This window comes from Parus major, chromosome 4A (genome assembly GCF_001522545.3).
Source record: "Parus major isolate Abel chromosome 4A, Parus_major1.1, whole genome shotgun sequence".
NCBI classification, from domain to species: domain Eukaryota; kingdom Metazoa; phylum Chordata; class Aves; order Passeriformes; family Paridae; genus Parus; species Parus major.
The window spans coordinates 4,957,614-4,985,282 of NC_031772.1; the positions used below are offsets into that span (position 1 = coordinate 4,957,614).

A 27,669-nucleotide genomic window follows, 5' to 3' on the forward strand; every position below is an offset into this window, starting at 1 on the left:
GGTGCAACAGCTCAAGAGGCCACTCAGAGCCCCAAGTGCTCAGACAATCCCGGGGCAGTTAAACCAGCCGCTCACCCTGCGCGGGGCCGGGCCGGACAAAGGCCGCGGCCCCCTCCCTGCGCCGGCCGAGGCCACGGGCGGGCCACGGCCCTTTCCAACAGGTACCGCAGGGCCGGGAGGCGGCGGCGGCGGCCGCGCTCCCGCAGGCCGCGGGGCCGAGGCGGCCATGTTGTGGTCCTGCGGCCTGCGGGAACTTTCGGGGAAGTTTCTGGGGCGGCCCGCGGGGGGCAGGGGCCCGGGGACGGCGGGCGGCGCGGGGCCCCGCGGCGGGCGGGCGGAGGCGGCGGCGCCGGGGCCGCGCTCCGGGCCGCGCACACGCGGAAAGCGCGCGGCGCTCGCGCTACGGCGGCCACGCCCACGCCCCGCCCCCGCGCCGCTCCCCGCACTCTGATTGGCCGTTCCGGCTGTCAGTCAGCGGCCGGGCCCATCTCGCGCTCCCCATTCATGCAGTTTGGTTGCGTGTTGGTGTATTTTACTGTTTGCAATAAAGAGGGGGGGATTTTTTTTTTTTTGTTCAGTTTCTGCCGCAATTAACTCTTGGTCCCTTAAACATCTTCCTTTTTATTTTTGCTTTTTTTTTCCTGTCTATTTTTTTCTTTTTTTTTTTTTGCAGGACGGTCGGAACAGTTTTTCGCCGCTTCCATTTATTTTTCGATATCTTATCTCTATTAGGTTTTGCAATCAACTATTAAGGTGCAACTATGCCCAAAAGAAAGGTAAGTACGAAAAAAAAATAATTAAAAAACGAGGGAAGGCAGATGGGGAGCGAAGGGGGAGAGATTAAAGCGGCAATCGCGGAAATTTAGCTGTAAAAAAAAAAAAATTTAGCGCGCGCGCGCGTGTGTGTGTGGAGTTTTTTGGGTTTTTTGGTTGGTTTCTCTTTTTTTGCATTTTTAATTTTGGGTGTATGTCCTAGAGCGGAGCGGGGAGCGGAGGGAGAGGGCTCGGGGCGGGCAGGGCAGCGCGGCGAGTTCACTTTTGGGCTGTTTTGTTTGGGAAGGAGGAGAAGGCTGGAGCAGCAGTGTCTCCATGCTGGATTACAAACAGCCATAGTGCTGTGCTGCCCCTGTGGAGAACGCGGGGCAGCAAAACCCCCCCAAAACCTGCGCCACGACCCCTCCAGAGCCCCCCACCCACCTCCGCCAGCGTTTTAATCCCCATCGCGCCATTCCCGGCTGGATTCGCCTTTAAATGTCGCCTCTTTCTCCTGCGTTTGCCTTTGTTCTCTTTTTTTTTTTTTTTTTTTTTTTTTTTTGCCTCCCACTTCTTGTCATACCAGATGGTTGTGCAATGGTAATTTGGGGCCATTAGGCGGCGCAGAATTTGAAACTGGCCTTCAAGGAAATCGGGGAAAAGGGATTTATCACCGTAATCAGGAACTTTGGGGCGGCGGGAATATGGGGCGCCCCCCCCTACTCCTCGCAGCGCGGGCTGGGGGGGCGGGGCGGGGACGCGGTCGCACCTCAATCATCCAGGCCCCCGCCCGAGGGGTTTCGACGCGGTCCAGGCGCCTCACGGCCCCGGACGAGCCGCCGGGGGCCTGGACCAAGTCGAAACGCCTCGGGCGGGCGCGATCGCCGCGTTCCCGGTTGTCCCTCATTGTCCTTGCGGGGCCCGCGGCGACCTTGTTGTGTGAGGGGAAATTGGCGGGAACTTTTCGAACTCAACGTGATGACGTAGCCGTGGCGGCCGCGGAGCATTGTGGGACTTGTAGTCCGTGAGGCGGCGGGGATTGGAGGAGGCCGCCATTGCTGCGGGTGGTGGTGGGGGACCCTGTGGGTCCCCCACGGCTTCCCTCAGGGTTCAGGTGGAGTCACAGGGGATGGTGTACCCTTCTCACCTCAGTGTCTCGCTTTCCTTGCAGGCTCCAGCTGAAGGCGAGGCAAAGGAGGAGGTAGGAGTTGTGAGTGATCCCCACTCCTAAGAATTCCCGTGCAGTTCTGCAGAAATTAGGAAGCCCACGCAGCTCATGAGGGGTGTTCAGCCCCTGGGGGTGACCTGTGCCTGGTTTTGGGGTGCTCGGGGCTATCATTATCGTCTGAGGTGGCAGGTGACTGCCCTGAGTGGTTCTGGGGGTCCAGCAGCTCCCCTGGGCTGAGGGCAGGGACAGGTTCCAGTGGCAACATGTCCCTCTTAGCCTCACAACTCCTGCAAGTAAAGAAACTTCATCCCTTACCGTGTCAGCAGAGTAGATTTAAGGCTGCAGAGAACTGCTGAGCAAAGGTGCACTTCTAGGAAGTAATAGAATACCCTGAGCTGTACCTACAAGGATCATGGAATCACAGCATGCTTTGTGTTGGAAGGATCCTAAACTCATCCAGTGCCAGCCCCTGCCATGGGCAGGGACACCTTTCACCATCCCAGGCTGCTCCAAGCCCTGTCCGGCCTGGCCTCGGACACTTCCAGGGATGGGGAGGCATCAAGGCCCTCACCATAATGCCCATAATTTCATAAATCCTAGGATTTCTTTGGGACTTCATGATGCCATGTTGTTTTGGTTGGCAGTTAGGAGAAAGTTGTGCTTTATGTGCTCTCTGAATTTTACTGACGTATCTTTCCTTATGCAGCCAAAGAGAAGGTCAGCCAGACTATCTGCTGTGAGTATCTGTATTTATCCTTTAATATTTTATCATTTGGGATAGGGACAGTTAAAAATAAACTATTGGGGGTTTTCCCCCAGGATTGGGAAAGGCACACTTAGAGTATTTAAAATTCCTGTTCCCTGAACAGTCCCACATCCCAGGTTTCTCACATGAGATATAACACCCGTGTTAGTGCACATTCCATCTGGGCACAAGTATCCAGAGTTAAGGAGTATTGATTTCAGGATGGATTTTTTCCCTGTAGGACTTCTCCATACAAATGTCTGTGCCTCTGTAAATCACCTGCTCTCTCCTTAGCCTGGTAATTTGCCCACTTACTTTTTGCAGGGCCAGCAAATAATTTTCAAAAGTTACCAATACAATGCTTATAAAAATATAAATATTTATTTCTGGTATTCACCTGACTTCTTTCTTGTGTTTTTTGCAGAAACCTGCTCCACCCAAACCGGAGCCAAAGCCCAAAAAGGCAGCACCTAAGGTAAGGGTCTTGAATTGAAGTTATGTTTTCCTTCTCAAGATATTTACAGGGACAAACCCCCCACAATTAACCACTTTGCTTGTTCATAATTATCCTGAAAGCTTTAAGATGGAATTATGTGAGCTAAAAGAATGGGAAAGACATTTTATCCAATTTCTACTGAAGGAATGTGGTAAACTGAGCAGATTTGAAATCCCTTGCGGTGAGGCTTTGCTGCTGCTTTACAAGGCCATTCTGAAGTTTCATATTATGCATTGTTGGGAAAATGATGCTTGGAATAGAGATCAGAGACTCAATTAGAAGAAGCATTGAAAATTGTGCTTTTAATTACAGTTTCTTACTGTATTTCCATTTGGAGGCCCTCTCTGCAGTTAGTTATCAGTTTATCACATTTTAATCACTCAGAGTTCTAGAGACCCTTTTGGCTGGATATTTTTGGAAATGTCAAAAACATAGGCATGTCTGACAGTATAATTAAAAAAGAAACTATTTAAAGCTCTTTTTTAGTTTGGAGCAACAGATTGAAGTTTCATAGGGGGCAGTTCTGCAATCCGTGAGGGATTTCTTTCCATCCCCTTCTTATCAGCATTCCCAGCCATCAGTTTGCAGTGCTTTTTTGTTAGATTTTTCTGTAAACATCTTGGATTTTGGAGCCAAAAGAATAAATCAGTAAACACCCCAGCAACAAAACTTCAGTGATTTTTTTTCACCTGTTCTCATCACACATTTTCCTTGTGGTTTGGGATGATGAGGTGGGCAAAGCAGAGAGGAGAGATGCTTTGGTTGCAGAGGGAGACGATGGGCTGGGGATTGGGTTTCTCCTTTTCCTTTGAAAGGGAATTTGCAATTGCCTATGGCCCAACAGACTTGCAGGTGAGGGAACTGTTTCCCTCCACATCCTCTGTGTGGAGCAGCAGAGGTGCTGTGGAAAGAGAGAGAACCCCACGTGTCATTTTGGGCTCAGCTCTGTAGTCTCAGTGCTGTACAAAGTGAGGTTTTACCGTTCCATCTTGGCTGTGCAGCTGGAATTCTAGACCACATTCCTGGCTGGATGGAGCACTGGACACTCTGCATTGCACTTCCCTCTAGTGGCTGGTGCCCCAGGCAGAGCAGAGCCAGCTGCTGGTGGCACACAGGGCAGGGCACCACTGGATGATCCACATTGTTGTATTTGGGTTTTTTTCCAAGTTTGCTTTTTTATTTTCATGGAAGCATGGTTGGGGTTTAAATACTAAAACTGTGTGAACTGAATGTGTAAAGTTGTAGGAGCAGGGATGCAAGAGTTAAGGTCTGTAAGGGACTGGCAAAGCTTTGTTTGGGCCCCCAGTGAACAACTGCGTGGTGTGGTCTCCCTTTAGGATCATGCAGGGATCCCCTGGGAGCTGTGCCTTGGGAATTGCCCCTAGCTGGACTTGGAAGCTTTGGTCCTCCTGCTCCTGAGGTGCTGTTTGAAGCTAGGACACTTGAGCTGTGATTTTGGCTCTCCAGAGCTCCTCAAACTGCACCAATATCTGTGCAAAGAGTGATGGAGTAAGAATTGTAGAGGCATTTTTAATTCGTGTCTGCCCCAAGTGCTTTACTTGTCAACCTTCAGGATCTTGGAATGGTTTCCTGTGTGTCAGAATAGATTTCACCTGTTAAACTTTGCCATATTAAAAAACACAGAGCTGGCAAAGGAGTTTGGTCAGTTCTATCTATAATGCAGGACCTGATTATTGAACTGTTGTTGCCATCTCTAGAGCAAAATTATTGATGAAAATTAACACAATGTTGTAGCTGAGGACGTGTTGTGTCCTGTGGGACCCTTTCTCTCCACTGAGACCAGCCATGGAAGTCAGTTTCCCTGGATTCTCCTCCAGTGCTTTCTGCAGAGGGACTTTTCCAGCACAGAAGAATTGGTTTTAGCTCTGTTAACACTGTATTGTGGATATTTTTTGTGGGATAAGGGAACAAATAAGCAGTGCCATAGTACAGTTGTAATTCTACATCTCACTGCCAGACAGCACCAGGATACTGGGTAGTCTCAAGACAGGGACTCCTGAACCACACTGTGGGAGTGTTTTCCAGGTGGGATGAAATCCCTCAGACTGAGGAGTGAGAGGTTAGAGAGGAAAGAGACCCTCGCTCACTGAATGTACTGACTCCACCTTAAATTTTCTGCATTAATGGAGGATTTGCTGTTAATTTTGGTGATTTTTTAATAATTTAAGAATTAGAATTCTGTTTCTTAAATCAGAATTTAAGGGTAAAATCACTTTAGCCCTTAACACTCTGAGTTTGCCCTTAGCAGCTCATTTTTAAGGTGAGTTAACTTTGTGCATTAATAACTGAGGGATTGAAGTAAACTTTTATTAACTTTTGGTAACTTGTAGTCACTGAGACACATCTCCTGAGTAGATAAATGTATATCCAGTAATTTTCATTAATCCTCACTCAGCTGTGAGTAGATCTTGCAGGGTTTCTGGTTCCTCTGTGGGAAGTAGCTTAATCAAGCAAGGGGCTGAGCCAGCGCTGTTACTTATTGGCAGCAAGAGGCACATCCTTGGAAGTGAAACTAATGAGGGTCAGGTATTTGGGTCAGGATCTGACCTTGCCTATGGAAAATTATTACTACAGAAGCATCAGGGTTTGAGTTCTGTTTTGATTTAGCCTGATCCATATATAAGAAACTGCACTTAAATAATAAATGCAATTCTCTTGTGGTTAGCAAAGTGATGTTGTTGAGCCCCCAGTTTTTCTGGCATGGAAGTGGTTTATTATCACAAGGAATATTTCTGGCAGGGAAGGGGGAAAGTCCTTTGCCTACAGCTTTGTTACAGTTTTCTAAGTGGCCATTAACAGCATGTCTGAAGTGTTCTGGTGTTTGCACATGTTGGTTTTGTTCTGTGGCTGCCTTTCAGCAGCAGGGCAGAAGTACAGGCCAGTTCAACATTTTTTAGCTAATTTAATTGAATGCCTATTTAAAATAAGAATTCTTTTAACCCTAGCCATGGCTGCTTTTATATTCTGCACTTCCCTGTAGTACATTCAGGACACAGAAGGACAACATTTCTCCTGTGAGACTTCAATCTCATCTTTTTCTGTAGGGAGTTTGGGGGGTGGAAGGAGGTTGTGCAGAGAGTTTTGGAGTTGAGAACATGCTGATGTACAAGGTGGAAATCAGGATTTAATGTATCACTGTCTGTTTTCTTAACAGAAAGAAAAAGCAGCAAATGATAAAAAGGAGGACAAAAAGGCAGCAACAAAAGGGAAGAAAGGAGCCAAAGGCAAAGAGGAAACTAAACAAGAGGATGCTAAAGAAGAAAACCACTCTGAAAATGGAGATACCAAAACTAATGAGGTACTTTAGCTCTACTAAAGCTCAGAGCAGTGCCACATGTGCTGGAAGTAGAGCTGCAGGAGCTCTGCAGTGAGTGGGGAATCACTGCCACACTGAGAGGACAGAGCAGCTGTGGTACCTGCCCAGGGCAGCTCCCAGGGAGAGCCTGCAGGAATGGCCTTCTCCTTCCAGCTCCTTCCTCTCTGTGTGGGAACCCTTCCACAGGTGCTGTCTGCTGGCCCTGGTCCCTCCTGGGGCTGGCTCACAGCAGTGCCCAAGGTTCGGGGAACAGTGGAGCCCAGGGACATCATCACCCTCCAGCCCTGGGCTGACTTTGCTCATCCCCTCTGGACTGCTGGGTTCCTCTGCTGCTCAGCACGGGTTGGTGCTGGGCCAGAAATCTGGTTTTGAGTTCTACACAATTCTTTAAAACAATTATTTGCCTCACAACAATTCAACAAGAGAATTGAAAAGTAGACTCGGTCTTGTTTCTTATCTGCAGCCTCTTCCCACAGTCCTTGCTGTGGCAGCTCCTTACCTCAGCTGCCTTTTGCTAGGCCCAGCTGCAGGCTCCATCTGATGGATTATCCCAGCAGATTCCTTGCTGATAGTGAAGCAGTGATTCCCAGGGCTCTCTCTGCCCGTGGCACAGCCCAGCCTGTTGTGTTCTGTCACTGACAGTGGTGTCTCTTCATGGGTTGAGTGTCACCAACCAGCCAAGGGCCCTTTATTCTTTCATTTCTAGAACAAGATCAGGAGCTGCTTGGTTAGAGCACTACATGGCTAATGTGCTTCAGGGGGGCTTTGAGGGAGCTTTGCAGGTTTGATGGGTTGCCTGAAAAGTAAAAGCACATTTTTATAGAGAAAGATGAGAAGTGATTCCCCAAAGTTTTGAGCGGGATTGTGGTTGATCTGTAATTCTTCCACTTCTCCATGATGAGGGCTTGAACTTCCCCTAAAATATAATTGATCCTAATTAAAATACATTCCAAACCTCTGCCTCTCTGCAGGCACTTATTCCAAAGTTACCTCACTAATCAATATTCCTGTGTTTTCATTTTAAGAATTATCAGCCCATTGTTGTGTCGGTATTTTCTGTGCATTCCTGTCTGTCCACTCAAAGCCTTGTCCATGTCTGTGTTAATAACCTGGTCTCTTTTTGATGCTGGTTAGATGGGAATCCAATTAGCATTACCAATAATATTTCTATTCTTCCCAACCCCTTTTCTAGGCACCAGCTGCTGAAGCATCTGACGATAAGGAAGCCAAGTCCGAGTAATGTTAACCCTGCCCTATATCTCCATCATTTGGTATCCGTACCTCCATGCTGTATTGTTAACAGAGAGGAATATTTTTATCAACTATTTTATAAATGCAGGTTTTTTTAGCATGAATTTAATTATGGAACATCTTCATCTCGGTTACTTGGGAATTAAATCCCTAACAAACAAAACAAAACAACAAAAAAAAAGTCATTGTTTTTAAATTTTGTGATTGTAATAGTTTGTATGGTACATGGAAAGAATAAGTGGTGGTAGCTTTTGACTTCTGTCAGTGTGTCCCTTTTTGTGTAAGTCATGCTTACAGACTTCAGATTTTAATTTTTCCCTTGTATGTGTTGTATGGTTTCTTAAAGTGGGGAGGTCTCAAAACAAATAACCGTGTGAAACATTCCAGTGGTTCTGTGGGTTGCTTTTATAAAGAAGGTGAGCTATTTTCATGAAAAAAAACCTAAGAGCTGGAAATCTGTTGTTTCCCAAATGTAATTTTATTTTGTCAGTTTTGAAAAAAAAAAAGAAAAATAAATAAATAAAAGTGTAATCCTGTTTTTAAATGAAATACAAACATTTCTTTTCAAAAAGGGCAGGTTGGTTGTATGTACCCACTGTTAGGAATTTTGCTGGATTTATCTTAATAAAAAAGACTCCTCAAAAGCTGATTGTGGTTTGTTGCTTGTGCTGCTGGAAAGCTCCCAAATTCCAGGAGAGCTGCAGTGGGAGAGGGAGAGCCCATGGAGCTGGAGAGCTTTGGGCTTCTGGCTGGGGCTCGAGCCCCTCTCTGCCTCAGTTGTGTGACTTCCCATTAATCCAGGCCTTATTCTGGGACAGAACTGGACCAGGCCAGTGAACTGTGGCTAAGTCCCAGTTCTGTTACAGCTTTTTTGTGCAAACTTTATCAACTCCTGCTAAAACCTGCTTTTATAGAAAGTCTCCACATCCATGACCAACTACAGGATATATTTAATAATATGAAAAATGTCTGCAATGCAGAAACCTCTCTCCCATTAAATTGTTCCTCAGCCTAGCAATGGGAAATTCCAAGAGCCTGAATATTTTGTGTCCAAACCCTGAACAGCACCTCAGTGAGAGTGTCTTGGGTTCTTGGGGTTCAGGATCAGTCCCTCGGGGCCACTAGAGGATGTTTAAATGTGGGTTTCCTTTTCCAGGCCTGAGGCACTGGGGATTTTTATTCCTGCTGCTCCACCTGTTCTGTACAAATGCTCAGGGTTAACTGGGCTCCAGCTTCCTCAGCAGTGACGGTGAGGGAGTTTTGAGGAGCCTTTTCCTTGGCAGTGTATTCCCTTAATCCAGCAGAGATTCTGGGGCATGCTCTGGTCTCTCTTCCAGTGAAAACTGAAGGGGCAGTAACTGGATTCCCTGTGCCTGGTGGAAGTGTGCTGTTGGCAAACCCAGGGAGACCGAACATCCCAGTGGGAACGTGATCCAACAGTAGTTCAAATGTCATCCTGACTGACACCTAAAAATGATTCACTGAATTTCCACCCTATAAAGACAGGCTGGGAGAGCTGGGGGTGTTCAACCTGGAAAAGGGAAGGCTCTGGGAGACCTTGGGAGCCCCTTCCAGTGCCTAAGGGGGCCTATACAAAGGAGGGAGAGGGACCTTGTATAAAGGCACATAGTGACAGAACAAGGGAAAATGGTTTAAACAGAGGTCAGGGTTAGATGGGATATTGGGAAGAAATCCTTCCTTGTGAGGTGGGGAGGTCCTAGTACAGGGTGTCCAGAGAAGCTGTGGCTGTCCCATCCCTGGAAGTGTCCAAGGCCAGGATGGACAGGACTTGGAGCCTGGGATACTGGAAGGTGTCCCTGCCCATGGCAGGAGGTGGATTAGATGATCTCTAAGTTCCCACCAAAATCATTCCAGGATTTCATGATTCTGTAAGTTTAGCCAGCAGTTGGTGAGAAATGCCAATGGGTCTATACTACTCTAGGGAGAGAATGCATATTCAAAATATTTTAGATTTGTGTTATTTCCTACTCCAGTGGCTTCTCTAAAAGGGCTTTGAACAGGAATCCAGTTCTGCAGGAAGGTGAAGCCCCTTCTCCCAGCCCTGGTGCCATGGGACCATCTATCCAGCCTCCAATCACTGAGTCTCAAGCATTGTGATTTAAGCAGCAGACACTGAATACAGTTGATATTTTCTTAGCACAGGATCCATCCATCTGCTGAGGTACAAACAACCTTTGGAATGAGGTCACTCTGATCCCAAGTTGTGTCTCTCCATTTGAGTCCTGAGGTTGTTACACAGAACATATAACTGAGTGTTTGGTTTTGGTTATTTCTTTTTTGAGTGCCAGGGTGGGAGTTGTTCTTAATTCTATAACTATTGTTCTAATCAAATTCCTCTTTCAAATAAGTACAGAAAATTGCCCAAGAACATTTTGCTCAAATTCATAACTTTTCGGAGCCATGGGGTATTGAGAGAGTTGCACAATTGAATGGATTGTCTGGTTTATGCCAAACCCTCCTCTATGGCTGTCCTGGTGTCTAGACACTGAATCCAAAACCAGCTCCATGACAGCTCCCAAGCTTGGTTTATTTTGTCTGAAAAGGAGAGGTTTCAAATTGTAGAGTCAACCTACTTTCAGGTTTATTTGAAATTTGTGGAGAAAGCATCTTCCCTGAGGTCCTTGGCTGGCTGTTCGTTGTGTTACTGGTGGGTTGGGAAAGATCCACAGGTTGCTGTGGATCTGATTATCATTATCCATCATAATTGGAGACCTTGAAGATGCAACAGTGAACAGATTCATGATTTTGAAGATAGTGATGGTTCTGATGTCACAGGAAGAGATTTGAGCGATGTTGGCAATACCCTGCCATGGTGAGGTGTCCATGCAGCTTGTCAGGATGAGAGGAGACAGCCTCGGGTTGCACCAGGGGAGGTTTTAGGTTGGATATTAGGAAAAAAAGGGTTGCCCAGCCCTGGAACAGGCTGGAGTCACATCCCTGGGGAGATTTAACTGTGGATGTGGCACCTGGGGACATGGCCAATGGTGGCCTTACCAGTGCTGTGGGAACAGTTGGACTCAATGGACTTGGAGGGCTTTTCCAACCTAAATGTTCCTATAATTCCAAGATCCAGCTTTTGGTGCAGGCTCCCAGAGCAGCACAATCCCCACACACTGTCCTCACAGGATCTTCAACAGAGCTGGGAAAGCATTTGCTTTTGTTTGCTCAGAACAATAAACTCACTGAAAACCACTTTGAAAACACTGGTCACTGTCCTGGGAGGGACAGGGGAATCAGAGGAGGCACCTCCAGACTTCATCCTGGTCTCCACCATCAGCAATGTGCTGGAACAGCACAGGAGAATTGGGAGGGAAACAGCACAGCTGCCTCAACAAGCAGAGAATAGAAATCACAGTTAGGTGCTTGGGATGTAAAAAAAAGGGGGAAATGGGGGAAAATAAAATAAAATAAAACAACCTCTCCAAACACATAAAAGGAAGGGGTTTGCAGGTTCATCCCACATCTACCTTTGCTCTTTTGAGTCAAGTCACTGTACACAAAGAAAAGAAAACTCCTCTGCTCTGAAGCCAGCCTGGGAGAGCTGGGGGTGTTCACCTGTGGAAGAAAAGCTCTGGGGCGAGCTTAAAGCCCCTTCCAGTGCCTGAACAGGCTCTAGGAGAGCTGGCGAGGGACTTTGGACAAGGGATGGAAGGACAGGACAAAGGGAAATGGCCTTAAGATGAAGGAGGATAGATTTAGATTGGATATTGGGGGAAATTCTTCCCTGTGAGGGTGAGGAGGCCCTGTCAGAGGGTGCCCAGAGAAGCTGTGGCTGCCCCAGCCCTGGAAGTGCCTAAAGCCAGGTTGGACAGGGCTTGGAGCAGCCTGGGATAGGGGAAGGTTCCCCTGCCTGTAGCAGACAGCAGAACTAGAGGATAAATGAAGTCCCTTCCCAAACGAGTCTGAGATTCCGTGACATTCTGATAGGTCTGATTTTCAGATCAAGAGCACCCTGGAAGTTAATGGAGTAACACTGGTGTTAATCTGATGAAGGAGAAAGAAAATTGAATCTCTGCAATGGGAACAATGGCTCCTCCCTCTGACTGTGCCAGTGCGCTGCTCCTTTCCCGTGCAGCTGCCGGGAGCCCCCGCTCTGAAACTTGATGCCCTGGAGAGGCTCCAGAAACCGGGAACACCCCGGGCCTGGCGCTGGGCAGCTTTCGAGGAGCCTCTGTCCTTGGAGAGAACAACCTCAACGTGGCTTCCAGAGACTGTCCAGTGCCCAGAGGAACTGGAGGCGGTCACAAGTGAGCATGGACAAGGGGACAGAGGTCACTGGTGACCCGTGTGGCCACTGTGCCCTGCTTTGGAAGGGGTGTGATTGGGATTGGGCTAGGGTGAGTCAAGGAGGGGATGAGGGGAGGATCAGAACTGCTCCCACCCCTTCATCCAACACTTTTCATCTGTTCCCAGAGAAGCTGTGGCTGCCCCGTCCCTGGAAGTGCCCAAGGACAGGCTGGAGGGGGCTTGGAACAACCTGGTCTTGTGAAAGGTGTCCCTGCCCATGGCAGGGGATAGAATGAGATTGGCTCTAATGTCCTTTCCTGCCCAAACCACTCTGTGATTCCATGATTCCATGATCTGCCCTGATTTATCCGCCTCTGCTGGAAGAGAACAGGGAGGGACCGGTGACAGAGGATCCCAGAGGAAATGACATTGCCTGCCTCCTGCAGCACCAACCAGGGAGCCACTGGAACTGTGTCAAATGGAAGTGATGTCCGGGGATTAGCATGAACTTCAAGCTGAGGTAACACCTGAAAGCACCGAAAGGAAGCTGGTGCTGATGTGATTGAAAAGATAGAAAAACAGCAAATTGGAAAGCTCTGTTCCTAAGAGTGAGAATCCAATTGACACCATAAAACTCTCAAAGGCAACTTAATACAATTGGACACATCTTAAACAATTCCAGACGTTCTTTAAAGGGGGGAGGGAAGGAAGCATAAATAACACAGGGAAAAATGCTGGATTGAAATCTAAACAGAGTGGTCAAGACCTCTTCCCCCTCCCACTCTCAGCAGCATTCCCAGTAAGGGGGTTCCAGGGCACGGCTGTTCCCTTTGGAAGTGTCTCCCTCCTGGCGAGCGAGGTGTGCTGCTTCCACTGGGGATGAAGTGTAGCACAAGCCCACAATTTTCAGTCAAAGCTGCTCCAAAGTTATCCCAGAGCCAAAATCTCACAAAATCTCCGGGGTTTTGTTTGTTTAACATGAACAATTCGGGGAGGGGGTGGAAGTGCATTTCTTGGAGCTCAAACCAGATGTGCGACATCCCGGCCACAAAGCTCCGGCTTCCGCGCTGTTTGTTTTCCCCCCAGGAAGATAAAAGGGGCTGTGGAGAAGGTTTGGATTGCGGCAGCTCTCGGGTTTCACCCTTTGCTGTTTCACGGATCTGGGGCTGCTGCTCCCCTCGGAACACGGCTGGAGCTGGAGGTGGGCTGTCCCTAAGCCTCGGGCTGAGCCTCAGCTTTCCAGAGGGCTGGAAGTTTGCTTGGTTTGGTTTCTTCCTTCATATAAATCCACTGTCATGGAGGTGCTGACCAAAGATCTTCCCCAAGTCATGGTTCCATTTTGTGCTGGCTCTGCCAGGAGAGAAAGGTCGGAGTACCCTCTCGGCGTCATCCGAGGGCAATCCTGCAGGATCTGCCTTCTCTTCCTATAAATCCTTCCATGCTGCCAACAGAAAGTTCCAAATCCAGGCCAAACGTTCCCTGCTCTGGTTTCACCACCCATGTGGTTACAGCCTGGTTATCAACTGAGATCTTGGAGTAAAACCCCAACTTTCCTGCTCTGTGTTTACTCCTGTGCTCCTCTATACCTATAGCATTACCCTGGGAATAATTAAAATAATTAACAAGTGTAATTAACTGTTGGAGCGGAAAGGAGACTTTTAGGACATTATATCAGCAACAATTAAGTAAATTACCCTTTTTGTCTTGCAAAGAATTGACAGACGGGGGGGGAAAAAGGAGGTGGGATTTGTATTCCCTGGTGCAGCGGCACAGGGACAGTGAATAGGGGTCGGTGGCTCTTGTGTAGGGACACAAAGCAAACAAAGAGGCCCCAAATGAAATTACAGAGTGGCAGATGTAAAATGAACATATTTCACACAATGAGTAATTAAACCATGCAACTCATTGCCTAAATGGAGCCCAGGAATCGTAATGGGCTTACACAATTACACAAATTCTTGGAATATGATCCAGTGGGGCTGTGGGACACAAAGACACGTCACCAGTACAGGACCAGCAACCCACGGTGGTGGGAGAGGACCTGGAGTTGTCCCTAGCTCTGGACCTCTGGAAGGAGCTGGGGGGTGAGGGGACACAGGATTGTACCTCCCCTGTGGTCTGAGCCCCTCCAGACACTTTGAAAGGAGAAAAACTTCCCTGCTGTTCACTGTATGTGGCTGTTGGTGGGGACAGACACACGGTGTGGATGAACCCAAGGTACTATCTGTGCCACTGACCTGGGCTGTGTACATCCTCCTGTGCAGGTTTGTTCCTGGAAATATTCTCCATTGGAGCTGAATTTTTCCCAGGAGGAAAAGGGAACTACATCCTCCTGCTCTTGGCAAAATTTCCTCCCCAAATGCCACCCTAGGGCCCAGGTTTGCTGGGTGCTGCTGGTGCTGAAGGTGAGGTGATGGCCACCACTGGGCTGGAGAATGGATCCAGATTCCCAGCTCCCAGTGCTGCTCCATTTGGGCTCAGGAATTATTTCCAACCCCCTTTTTGGCCCATCTTGGGCCAAAAATCTTCTCAGCTTCACTTGATGCTGTGGCCTCTAGGTGGTGGTCCTGGATGGGGATTCCTGCATGGCTGCTCTGCACACACAGCGAGATCCTCCCTGGGAATTTGGGGTTGTCCAGCTGCCTGGGGTGACAGCACGGGGATCAGGAGCAGGTACCACAGCTCTCAGGGTGTCACTGGATGTGCACTGTGGTGGTGGCTCCACAGGGCAGGGGGATGGTGGCAGTAGTTCTGTCCCAGCTCCTGCTGGCAGGAACCAGAGAGCAGCCAAGGCAAAATGTATCCATGATTCTCCTCCATCACTTGGAAGTGTGATGTCCCTGCAAGAGCTGGAACCTTCTGGAGTGCCAGGAGCTCTCCCTGGCTGCCCCACAGCCTCTTCACTGCAGAAATTTGGGGTGACAGAGATAGTGCTGTGTGTCCTATGAGGACAGGCTGGAAGTTCTGGGGGTATTCTGGGAGACCTTAGAGCCTCTTCCAGTGCCTAAAGGGGCCCCAAAGAATGCTAGACAGAGACTTGGGATAAGTCACAGAGTGAGAGGAAAGATCTCCTGCCTTCATCAGCCCATGACATCCTTGGGAGAGCAACAATGTGCCCATTGCTGCAGCAGAATTGGTGATATTTGTGTGTAGTTTATACATTTTTATACATATCACAGAATCCCAGACTCCTTTGGATAGGAAGGGACCATAAACCCATCAAATTCCATCACCTGCCATGGGCAGGAACACCATCCACTATCCCAGGTTGCTCCAAGCCCCATCCAACCTGGCCTTGGACACTTCCAGGACTGGAGCAGCCAGAGCTTCTCTGGGCTATAATATTGTATATACATAATATTAAATATACCCATACATCTCTCTATAAAATGTGGATGTGGGTGCCACGTTCAGATCAGGAGTGACTCTATGGTGGGTGTTGAAGCTTGGGTTGATATCCCAGCACCAAGGGCTGTGCACCCTTCACTGAGTGTCCCCAGATGCCCTACAAGGTCCCCTTTCCTTCAGCAGGGACAAAACCTGGTGGTTGGAGCCCTTGGCTTTCCATCTCACTTCTCTCAAGAGCTTCATGACAAAACCAGCGGTTCCAGCCTATTTTGGCGACCACTTGCTCCAGGAACCTCAGGAGTTTCATCAAAAGCCTGGATGGATTTTGGGTCTCTTTTATTCATTCCAGCATTGGCTGACAAAGCCCATTACATCATCCCTTTGGAAGAGAAATTCTCTGCAGCTGCCTGTGTGGCGTGGGGAGGGGGGGGGATGTGTTTAAAAAATAACACAGATTTTTGTTTCTTTCTTTCAGGGCAATTTTCCTCCCAGTTGCTGGAAAACTGAATGCTAAAAAGCTTCAAAAGTGGGAAGGAAAAGGGCAGCGTGCAGCAGTTCCAGCCATTCCTGGGTTTATTATTATTATTTCCTTTCCAAAGACCAAGGGGGGAAAAATAGCCCCATTACCCCGCGCATCCAGCGCGCCCAGCCAGGCGTGAAAAGCAAAGCCAGTGTCATGGCAATGGCAGATGGCACGGGAGAGGAGAGGGAGAGGGAGAGGGAGAGGGAGAGGGAGAGGGAGAGGGAGAGCTCCGGCTCCGACCTCCGCGCGGACCGCGCTCCTAATTAGCCCCGGAGCAGGGACTAACTAAACCCGGTGGGAAGACAAGTGATTACTTTCCCTTGCAGAGATGGGGTGCAGGAGTGATGTGGATGGAGCCGGAGCCGGTGTTGGGAGTCGTCTTCACATGAATGGTAGGAAACGATTTCAATCTCGGCTCATCCCTCCCGCGCTGCCAGGGAGCAGGGAGCCACAGCAGCTATTCCCTGCTCTCCCAATGACCACAGGCTGCAGGGAATGTGGGATTGCAAGGAAATACCGATGGGAAGGAGAGAGGCAGTGTCTGGATGCCGTGCTGATGACGTCAAAATGTGACATTCTCAATTATTAGCATTATTTGGCACCCAAGTATCCGAAGCATCCCCTTGAACTCACCCGGGGCCAGAGCAGAACCTCTTCTTCCCTCCTCCACAGTTGTTTTGGAGTATTTTTTCATGCTACATAACCTCACTCCTTTTAATCCACTTTTCCTGGTTTCCTATAAAAGCAGCGGTTGGAAGTAAATTATTTTCACTGCCATCGAACTGGGTGCAAAGCTCTCAGAAAATGGGATATAGGGAGGAAAATTATGATATTATGTAATATAATTATAATATAGAATTATACATTATATAAGTATTATATAAAATACAGTTATTCTGTAAATGCATTTATTTTTGCACTGCAAGAACTGGAAGTCCAGAGCTGCTCATGCAGCTGTGGGTGCTGATGATTCTTGCTGGGATGTGCTGAGCTTTCCATGGCTTTTATGAATGGGCTGAACTTTGCAGAAACCATGGGAAAACCTGTGGCTATGGAGCCTTTAGCACTTCTTTTGCCCATTCCCAGGCAGATGCTGTTCCCAGCACAAACAGCACCAATGAAGGCTCTGCCTCTGCTCGGCTTAAAATAGCTCCAGCTCCGGCCCTGCTCTGCCCGCTGGAGCAGTGGGAACATCTCTCCACCTGAACCATGATCCCAGTCCCTGGGGATCACTGGGATTTCCAGAGCAACAACCCCCTCTTGCAGTGCATCATCTGGATGATTCAAACTCAAGCATTGCTGGATTTCTGCTTCCCGGCAAAACACTGGACAATTTATGTTTCTATTTTTACCCTGGATTAGTCAAGGGGCACTGCAGAACCAGATCAGGGGTTCTGGGCTTTCCCTGGCTTTATGCTTCATCCCATAAATGCTCTTTGCCCTTGGCAAGCAGGAGAAAAGCCAGGCAGGACTTGGATCCAGGGTTGGATCCCTGAGGAGCTGCCAGGGCTGCTACAGCTCGGCACAGCTCACGGCCTCATCCCCCACTGCACTTCCCATCCTGGCTCCCCTCACACTGAGGGGGTCAAAGTCACTCACTCCAGTCTAAAAAGCATCCAGGACTATGAGAAAGCTTGGGAACATCTCACCAGCAGCACTGTGGCTGAATCATCACAGTTCCAACCTGGCTGGGATGCTCATGGGATGAAAAGAGGCAGGGAGAGTTTGGAATTTCCAGAGAAATCTCTGTTTCCACCTGTTGCTGTTATTTAATGGAGAAACAAGGGGAAACCTGTCTGGAAGGAACAAATATGGAAATGGAGTTTGGAATTGTTGGAAAGGGATGGACTACATCCATGAAAAATATTAGCAATAATTAGTCCCAAATCACTGCTGTGAGGTGAGGATATTGATAGTCTGGATCTCACATCCATCAGAATGACTTGTAGTTATCAGCAGCTCCAGGGTTTTCCTGCCCTCCAGCAAACACATTTTTCCTTCTTCTGGAGGTCTGATCATGTTCTGTTTCATTTCATTGCTGAGAGAAATTAAAATATTTCTTATATCTGCATCAGTATCTGGTAACAGGGCAAGAATTCAGGAAGCTGAAAAAATATTAAGAAATCCATAAACATAAAAATATATATACATATAAAAAATAGCAGCTTCCTCCCTGTATTCCCTGAGCACATGAGGTTGCTTCCAATGCACATTTTATTTTAAGGTGAGTTATTTTGTTGCCATAGTGACATCATTCAGGTTTCCAACCGCTGCCGTGTTGGTTTTCTCCCAGGCAAGACTTGTCACAAGCAGTCAGCATCCCCAGCCCCTTCCCAGCCAGCAGCTTCCCATGGGGCTGCAGGATTCCCTGGAATTCCAGACTGCAGGATGAGGTGTCACTGCTCCCTGCTAAGGCATGGGGGACACAGGACCTGGGGGAGGCAGAGAGGAGAGGCAGGCACAGAAAAACTCCAACCAAAAGGATTTTCCTCTGCTTATTCCTTATCCTTCCTCCTCAGCCCGTGCAGTGAGCTGTGAGAAGGTCAAAGATAACCCGGTGCTTTATTAATTAGCACTAATTAATACACTCAGCTGCCTCTGGTGTCATTGTGCTCATCTACCCCAGGCCCTGACATGGGCAAGAATAAGCCACGTTTGCCTCCAATAGCTTAAAATCCCTGTACATCCTATTTCTTGCTGCACAGGTGTCTCATGAATTTATTTTATTACCAAGAGAATTGTACTAAAATAAAGATTTTAAATACAAAGATCTGTAATCACATTAATAAAGATGCAAAGAAAAGGGATTCTCTGGTAAGGGAATATTTGTGGGGTCATTTGGGTCAAATGGGCTCTGTAAGTGTATTTGAAATTAATATTTAGTTTTATGTATTTTTATATTAAATATTTAAATTCATTGTGTTATTATGATGCTAAAGATTTTTAATGGGAAATGGGGGTTTTTTTGCCTCTAATTAATTTAATTAAAGCAGGCACAGTGTGCCTCATTAGCCTAAAACCTATTTCATGGATGCCAGGCCCTATTTGTGACCGAGAGCCTGGGTGCCTGTTCTACTGCAAGGCCAAAAGAAGCTCAAAAAAAAAGCTGTTTTAAAGGTTTTCTATGTTTTTAATTTTAAATAAACCATTCCCAGATTATCAAATCAAGGCTACATTCCCATGGCAGACCTGAGCCCTGTGTAAGCCTTCCCAGGATTGCAGCATCTGGCTAAATCCAGCCCAGATTAAAGCAAAGCTTTCATTGCACAAACTCTCCCTGAAAGGAGCAGGATGTTCCTGATGTCGGGAAAAGGAAGGAGCTGGGAATTGCAGGCAGAGGATAAGGAATGCCAAAGGCAGCAGCAGGATCCAGAGGAGAGGAGGCAAGGTCCTGTGCTGTACGAGGGGCTGCTGCACTTCTCCTCTGCAGAGGGAATTTGGGAAGCAGAGCCATTCTGGGAGCGTTCCAGCCACGGCCCTTGGGTGTTCCTGAGATTATCCCAGCTCCCTGATGGAAACCCTCTGGAACACAGCCTGAACACACCAGTCCACAGCTCAGCAACAGCCTCCACAACGAGGTTCTTTGCCTGCAGAGGTTTTAGCCAAAGCCATTGTTTTAACACCCTTTTTTAATATTTATTTTCGAATGTCTTTGACTGGGGGAAGGGTGGAAGGGGCTCCCAATTTAATTCCATAATCCCCCTAAGCCTTGCTTAATACACTCACTCTGCCTGGCCTCTGTGAATTTTACAGTGGTGTTTTGGGTGGTTGCAGCACTACACTGGAAAATGTCCCATCATTTATTTTGCAGCTATTTGAGGGAAATGATTCCCAGGGCTGGAAGCCCGGTTGTTAAATCCATATTGCCAAAGGAAACAAACTCTGTCACCCAGATGGGGCTGGACCTTGGGGCTGCCATGCGGATTCCAGGATGAGGTAGCTCAGAGTCCAGTTGAAAACTCCCAAAATTAACATTAAAGCAGGAGCAGGAGGCTTTGCAGTTGGTGAAAAATGTCATTTTTGGCTGAGGGGGTGGGTGGGGCTGCAGGGAACAAAGCAGAGTGCCCAGCTCTGGGACACCCAGGTCCCCTGGGATGAGTCCCCCCAAGGCATGGCCATGGCTCACCCCGACTGCCCTCGGGTGGGAGGGATGGAAGTGCTGCTGGAGGGAAATTCCAACAACAGATTTTCTCCTGCTGCTTTCTTCTCCCGACAGGGAGGGAATGCTGCAGCCTGGTTTGTTTTCCACATGTTCAAGAAGGACAAAACAAGGCTTTAAAGAGTCTTGATGCATCTCATGAGCCTCTGGTCTCCCTAAATCCCTCCCTCAGTTCTCAGCTCCCAGGATTTCTCCAATGCCTGCTTGAAACCTGCAGTAAGAGGTCAGCATCACTCTCACTGGGATTCTTCCATGTCCTATTTCAGGATGCACTGTGTCTCCCATGGAAATGTTCCTTGGCCACTCCAGAGACATCCTGGAATCAACAAGGACAAAACCCCCAGGATACAAGGGCATGGGGGCTGGCAGAGTCCATAGCAGCAAAGTCAAGATGGGAAGATGGGGTTGGAAGAAAGTCAAGTTCTGAAAGGTGTGACCTGTAACAACCTCAGTCAGGAAGAAGGAGGAAGGAGAAAAGAGAAGAAAAAAAAAAATGAAAAGACTGAGATCTACTGACTGCACAGAGCAGGAGAGAGAAAGGTGTCCAGAGACATCAGGAAATGCATGGAGAGAAGAGGATCTGCAGCAGGAAATGGAAAATGGAAGATGCTTTCAAGGACAATGTGGAGAACGAACAGGAGATGCTTTTTTCCACCTCTACAATCAAATTTCACACTTGTCCCATCACAATCCAGGGATAACAATGAACACCTCAGGGAAATAAGGACTGATGGCATAATTCTTTCCTTATGGACACCATGGGCCTTCACAGTTTCACCTTCCACCTCTGGTAGTTTTCCAGAAGAAACTCAACCACACAGAATTCGGGGACTTCACAAACTCCAAATACACTTTTATTGGTGTAAGAGAGATGAAAGGGAACAGCCAACAGGGCAAGAACTTGCAGGTGTTGAAAACCACCTCACTGGAAATTAAATTAAATTAGTCCTTCAATCAAAAAAAACCAGCTTAAAAGACCTTCCAAGAAAGTCAGGCCTCTCCAAATAAAGATGACACAAAAAACATATATTAGCAGGTTATGTCTCAAGCCCTAATAATTTAAGACCAAAAATAAAAAGAGATTTTGACATCTGGACTCCTGAAGACATCAGAGGAAAGACTTTTCCCAGAGATACAAAGGTGGAAGGCTACAGGAGAATGTGAATGTCCATTAAATGATGGAAGTACAAGAATTAAATGAAATATGGGGTCACTTTACTGCAGAGAAATTTATGGGAGTTTCCATGTTAAAGTTTTTCCTTAAGAGGGATAAGAGGGCAATGTCATCTCCAATTAAAGATCATGATAAGAGGCTTTATACTCCAGAAATGAAAATAATGGGAAGAGAATTCCTGCATGGGACAGCGCTTTGAGAAATGTTCCAAAATCTCATCCTCAGATTCCATGATTAGTGACTTAGAAAGTTCATTCCAAACTCACACTTCTGTGGGCATATTTACACAGGACAGTTTTCTAATCCATCACCTCATGCAGTAATTGAGAATTAATTTGATAAGACTGTATTTAAAGAGTATTAATGAGATTATTTACAATGTCTGCCTGTTAGGGATGTCAATAAATATAAAAAATACATCAAACTATTTTATAACCTTTTATTTCGATAAAAGCAGCATTCTAAGAAACCCTATTGTACTCCTTTCAATATTTCTGTTATTTTTGTAAAATGAAAAATATAATTAAACCACAAAAATCCTCAAAACTTTATGGAAAAAGGTATGGGATAGAGAGGGATGTAATTTTATTAAAATTGTTTACTTAGCTGAGGGAGTTCCAGTAAAATTTGCATGTCCAGGGAGAGAGGTGATGAATTCCCAGTTGCAGTCAGGTGCTTTGTGCCCAGGCTTCCAGGAGAAGCCAAAAATGCAGGGTTTGGCCCTATAAACCTAAAAAATAACAAACAAAACATCAAAGAACTATTTACAAATATTTAGCATGACTTGAAATTGCTGAATTAGCCTAGTAGTGATATCAGGTGGTATTTTTGGGGTGAGATCCTTGTGCAGGGGACCCTTGGACTGGTAGCAGCCACAGGCATGTCAGGAGAAACTGGGAAAGGTTGGGAACAGGGGGCTTGATCCCAAGCAGGAGACACAGGTCAGAATCAGGCCCTTAGACAGGGATCCTGCTGGGTGCAGTAGCAACACCAGCAATAACAAAACCTACCTGGTCACTTACACCCAGGAGTAATTTTGCTGCTATAAAACTTGGGGTGTTCCAGGCATTTTGAGGTATAAAGTTGGAATTCAGGAATGCTGAGGATGGATCTGACATTGACAACATTCCCCTGGTCCTTCTGCTGGCAGAGCCCAGAGCACACAGGGACACAGAGCCACCCCTTTTCCTGTGTGTTTCATCCACAGCTGGATTTGGCATTTCTGTGTGAAACAGAGATAAGGAGAAATGTTTAGATAATAGTCAGAAATTTCACTGCTTTGCAAACCAGGCAGATTAAGTTCCCCCAGTCGCAGCAGGGCTGCACACACTGATCACAGCTCACAGCAGCTAATGGCTGCCATAAGGAATATGAGATATGGATCAGTCCACGGAGCAAGGGATGACACTGCTTCAGGCAGGTGGAATTTAGGCTGAATGGATTTTAGGATTCTCAAAAGGAAAAAAAAACTCATCATATTTACATCACCGGAACAAGTAGTTTGTCAACGAGATGAACTACTGCAAGACAGAATTTAGAAACAAAGGCGAGCGGCGTCCTGGCCGTTCCTCCATCGCCTTCCTACGGGATAATGCCGCACCAACTCTTGGATCTCTGGCACCATCTAGAGGAATGACTGGAATGATGCAGCAGAGGAATTAAATTATTAAAAACAGCCAAAATCCTAGAGCAGATCTTGTGTAATATCTAACAGCTATTTAGTTATTATTTAACAGCTCTTGTCCAGGGAGAGAACCACAGGAAGGAGTGGGAACTTGGAGATTTGTCCTGTAAAAACAGGATGTTGGTTTGCCCTGCACTCCAGCAACTGTAATTAGTGTTAATTATTTTGCACCTCATTTATTTTTTAAAATAAACAATGATATCAAAATTTGAGGTTTCTGTATGTAAAGATCTTAAAATAAGCTTGGATTTTTCGGTATTCCTTTACTCACAAGTATGTAGCACAAGGCACCAACTCCTAAATTCCTTCTGAACAGCTCTTATTTTTGAATCAGCTAAACAAAAACTTGGATTTAACTACTATCCTTGTTTGACATTTAGCTCCATATGAAAGGCCCAAGATGAGCAGGATGTTCATAGAAATCCTTGTGGGTTGCTTCCAACTTAGGGTATTCTATGAAATGTACACAGAAAAAATATTTTTTTAAAAAAAAAAGACAAAAAAGCTTAATTTGTTCTAGTGTTCAGAGCAGCTGGATTCAGGCATGTGCATCCACATTTACATTTGCTGGAAAGGTACAATGCAGGTAAACCTACCACACATACACAATTCCACTCTTAAACTGCTTTTTTTTATTTTTAACTGTACATTTCTGGTTATGCTAAACCACAGTTCTGTTTCCACACACAGCTAAAGCAGGATTTGACTCGTGAGGACAGAATAATCATACATAAAATATGAGAGAGACACCTTTACCTGGTATTACAAGCTGATTGTGGGGAAGATCACTTAATTTTGTAGTCAAATTTTGAGTATTACTTTTAACTACAACTGAGAGTAAAACTCCCTACAACACCAAATGGGGAGAAGTGATGGGTATTGAATGTCATCAGTTCCTACTCCTAAAATCCCTCAAAATTTTTAGTTTTTATTTATTTAAAGAGTGGTATGGAAACAGCTACAATCCAGCTTCTTCCTTAAAGCGTCTCTGCTCCCGAATCCTTCCGTGGCTCATTAGTCTGTTCTCCCTCCTCCTGCCACCAGCTGCTGCTGGCATTTACATAACACAGCTCTGCTCTGAGGAAAGATGAATCAGCACATCCATAAAATCCTGCTTTCACTCCGAGATTTACTATCACCCCCAGCATGCTGCTGCTTGGATGCAGAGGATCTGGAAAAAGATGAGTCATGGAGCTGCAGGATCCTCGAGTGGTGTGGAAATGGAGCTCCTGGGGAAAGAGAGGATGGGCATTACTCACCAGACATGACTCCTGGAGGGGAAAACCCGGGAGAGGTGGGAAGAGATATCAGTAACAGCCCTTGTAGCAGGCTTGGGGAGGAACAAAGCAACTGGAAGAGGATTAAAGAGAGGGAGCTGAGGTGCCATGGAGCCAGGAATGCTGGGAAGAGGCGCGGGAATGACTGCACAGCAGCACAGTCCAGGCGGAGCCAGGCCGAGGGAAGCTCCCTGTGATCTGTTTGGGAATGAGGAATGTTGGTTGTACCCCTGGTGCAGGTACCTGCACAGCTGTGCCCTGCAGCACACCCAGGACACACCTGGGGCATTCCCAACACTCTCCCCTCCTGCTGATGCAGGAATCCATCTGAGCCACGTTGTGGAGCAACACCAAGCATGGCTGGGCACTGACACAAGGTCATGGATTGAGCACCAAGCAAGGAGTGGCCAGGCTCGCAGCTGGAATGCTGCAGGAAGGACACAAGCAAGGGATGGATAAGCTTACTTTGGGAGCATTTTCTATCCCAGGCTTTTGAAAACCCCTTTTAGTTACTGCAGAAATCCCCACGGGCTCTAGACAGGCCCAAACAGAACAATCCTGCCTGGTGGTGCTGCAGTGTCACCTGTGCCACCCCCAAGCTCAAATAAAAGCAAATCATGAGTGGAGAGATTCAGTAAGGCACCAAAAGGTGCCAAGGAAATATCACATTCCAAAATAAATATAGAATCATGGAATCATGGAATCCCAGAATGGTTTGGATTGGAAAGGGACTTAAAGCCTATCCAGCCCCACTCCCTGCCATGGGCAGGGACACCTTCCACTATCCCAGGTTGCTCCAAGCCCTGTACAACCTGGCCTTGGACACTTCCAGGGATCCAGGGGCAGCCACAGCTTCTCTGGGCACCCTGTGCCAGGGCCTCCCCACCCTCACAGGGCAGAAATCCTTCCCTGTATCCCACCTAACCCTGCCCTCTGGCAATGGGAAACCATTCCCTCTTGTCCTGGCACTCCAGGCCCACTTAGTCTCTCTCCATCCTCCCTGTGGGCTCCCCTCAGAAACTGGAAGGCACAATTAGGTCGCCATAGAGCTTCTCTTCTCCAGGCTGAACAATCCAAATTCTCACAGCCTTTCCTCATAGTGCAGAGCTGCACTATCCCTCTGATCATCTTGGTGCCTTCGCTGGATTCGCTCCAACAACTCCACGTCCTTCCTGTGCTGGGTATCCCAGGGCTGGAGGTAGGGGGTCTCACCTAAGCATGGATATATTAAGGAGCTGTTGGCACCAGGACATGGTGCTGGACATTATTTATGGGGCTATTTTTCCCTGACACAGAATTCTGTTCAGCTCAGGAAGATGGATTTGTACTTTCAGGCCATAATATAAAACATCATCTGTGTTTTCTCCTTTTCTCCTTTGCCTTCCCATCAAGCATGGAAAGATGAGCTTGCAGTTCTTGCAGCTCTGAAGACAGGTGGGAGAAACATTATCTCTCTGGAGAGTGATATCAGTGTGTGCTTCTCCTGGCTGGGAATTCATTCTGAGAACAGCAGTTTCACCCTGTCTCTCCTGTGAAGCAGCCACTGGAATTCACATTTTGGTGAGGTGGCACCTTGTGTCTGTCCACTGACGAGTGGAGCAATGATCCTGCCCTGAAAACATTCCAAGAGTAATTGTTTGGAGCCTACAAGAAAAATGGAAAGGGACTTGGAACAAGGGGAAATGGCTTCCACAGCTGGATGACGTGGCAGAGAGCAGAGTTAGGTGGGGTACTGGGAAGAAATTTTTATTAAGGTGCTGAGGCCCTGGCACAGGGTGCCCAGAGAAGCTGTGGCTGCCCCTGGATCCCTGGAAGTGTCCAAGGCCAGTCTGGACAGGGCTTGGAGCTACCTGGGATAGTGGAAGGTGTCCCTGCCCATGGCAGGATGAGCTTTAAGGCCCCTTCCACCAAACCGCCACTGACAACTCAAGGACTTTAGAGGACAATGAAGAGGAAACAGGGTGCACACTTCACCCAGTTAATCCAAGCTCCTGGCACAAAACAACTTCCACAGCTGGATGACGTGGCAGGTGAGTACAGGTGAATTATGTGGAGCAGCTTAATGCCAAATCCCTAAATCATTCTCCCTAGATTGGTTGGGTGCCTGGAGGCATCCCGTGGAGCTGCCACCAGGAAGGACTGCAACCTGACTGCACAGCAAGAAAACTGAGCCAGTGCTTCACAGCAAACCCAGTCTTGAGCAGTTGCTATAAATATATGTTCAAACTCAATTTATTCTTAATATTTCCAGAGCATCGACTCGCAGTGATTCAGCTCTCGATATTCCAGACATGAAAAGAGGTTGTCTTTTGTTATTCCGTGATGACAACAGTTTTTACACTGCCAAGGCTCTGGAGTTCTAACACCAAATGCCAGGTACTTGAGATAAAATACGATTCAGTTTATGTATTTTAACAACTTATTGCTGAAGTGACACTGATTTCAGGAGCTCTGACAAGATGCTTACATGGAATACTTCTTTCTATTAGAACTATCTACTCTGAATCTGACCCCTTTGTTCTCTGAGAATGGGTGCTGTATCCATCGTATTTGAATTTCCTGTTGTCTGGGAGCAAACACTTTTGACTCCTAAAGCTACCAGAACCTGAGACATTTCCCTGCAGCCAGGTCTTGTTTACCGGGAGCCCGGGAGTGCTGACACCTCCCCACCTCGTACTGCCTCCTGTGTTCCCTCCACAGCACACGCGTGGGTTCCATGCCCCTAGTCCTTGACAGGATCCCCAAGATTCCAGAATCCCTTCATTCACATAAAGACTGCTTCATCTGAGGCCCACATGGGGCTCCATTTCCCAGGCACTGCCAGGCAGGAGGCCACGACCACTGAGGCGGAGAACACTGTGGCCGTGAGGAAGGGCTGGAGTCGTGAGGGCCGGAGCTGTGAGCGCTGAGGCTCTGAGGGCCGAAGCCGCGAGCACAGAGGCCGTTAGCGCTCCCCCGTGACGGCTACCGGGCCCTCTGAAGCACAGCCCGGCTCAGCGCTGCCGCGTGACGGCGGCCAAACGCCTCAGGCATATCCCGAGCGGAGCGGCCCCGCTGCTGCTGCTGCTGCTCCTCCTCCTCAGCCGCCGCCGCCCGCGGCACGGCCCGGCCCGCGCCCCCCGCCGGGGCGGGCTGAGGGAGGGACCGCGGGGGAAGCGCTGCGGAGGGTAAGAGAGGCGATTTGTGAGGGGAAAGGAGCTTTTTGTGAGGGAAAAAGTGGCTGGAAAGTGAGGGGAAAGTTTTCTTTCTGGGAGGAAAGGGTCCCCTTTTGTGAGGAAAAAAGTTCTACCCCTGAGGAAAAAAGTCGCTTTGTGGTCAGGAAAAGTTTTCTTTTTCTGAGGAAAAGTTTCGTTTTGTGACGATAAGGTCGCTTTTTGTGCTTTTTGTGAGGAGAAAAGTGGTTTTTTGTGAGGGGAAAAAGTCGCTAAAAAGTGAAGAGAAGTGGTTTTTTTTGAGGGGATGGAAAGAGTCCCCTTTTTTAAGGAGAAAATTCTTCCCGTGAGGAA

At 47.5% G+C, this 27,669-nt stretch overlaps 1 protein-coding gene and 1 long non-coding RNA gene across 12 annotated transcripts; one reads left to right on the top strand and one right to left on the bottom strand.

The window, feature by feature from the left end:
• Positions 1-440: 440 nt before the first annotated feature.
• On the top strand, positions 441-8,399 carry HMGN5 (high mobility group nucleosome binding domain 5). 4 transcript variants are annotated; one of them, XM_015626312.2, is made up of 7 exons: positions 441-521; positions 674-776; positions 1,925-1,954; positions 2,628-2,657; positions 3,091-3,141; positions 6,338-6,481; positions 7,692-8,399. In XM_015626312.2, exons 2-7 carry the CDS (start codon positions 762-764, stop codon positions 7,737-7,739), a joined length of 318 nt encoding a protein of 105 aa, XP_015481798.1. In that variant the 5' UTR covers positions 441-521; positions 674-761; the 3' UTR covers positions 7,740-8,399. The 4 variants fall into 4 exon arrangements, with proteins under 4 accessions (XP_015481798.1, XP_015481800.1, XP_015481797.1 ...); XM_015626314.3 differs by having other exon boundaries at positions 471-521; positions 733-776; XM_015626311.2 differs by having other exon boundaries at positions 477-776.
• On the bottom strand, positions 8,048-27,196 carry LOC107203838. 8 transcript variants are annotated; one of them, XR_004497254.1, is made up of 5 exons: positions 22,213-24,913; positions 21,805-21,932; positions 17,519-17,974; positions 16,503-16,605; positions 8,048-11,094 (listed from the first exon to the last, which is right to left on the bottom strand). It is a non-coding gene; the product is annotated as an uncharacterized LOC107203838 (long non-coding RNA). The 8 variants fall into 8 exon arrangements; XR_004497253.1 differs by lacking the exon at positions 8,048-11,094 and adding an exon at positions 15,666-16,422; XR_004497251.1 differs by lacking the exon at positions 8,048-11,094 and having other exon boundaries at positions 15,666-16,605; positions 22,213-24,911.
• Positions 27,197-27,669: the final 473 nt, after the last annotated feature.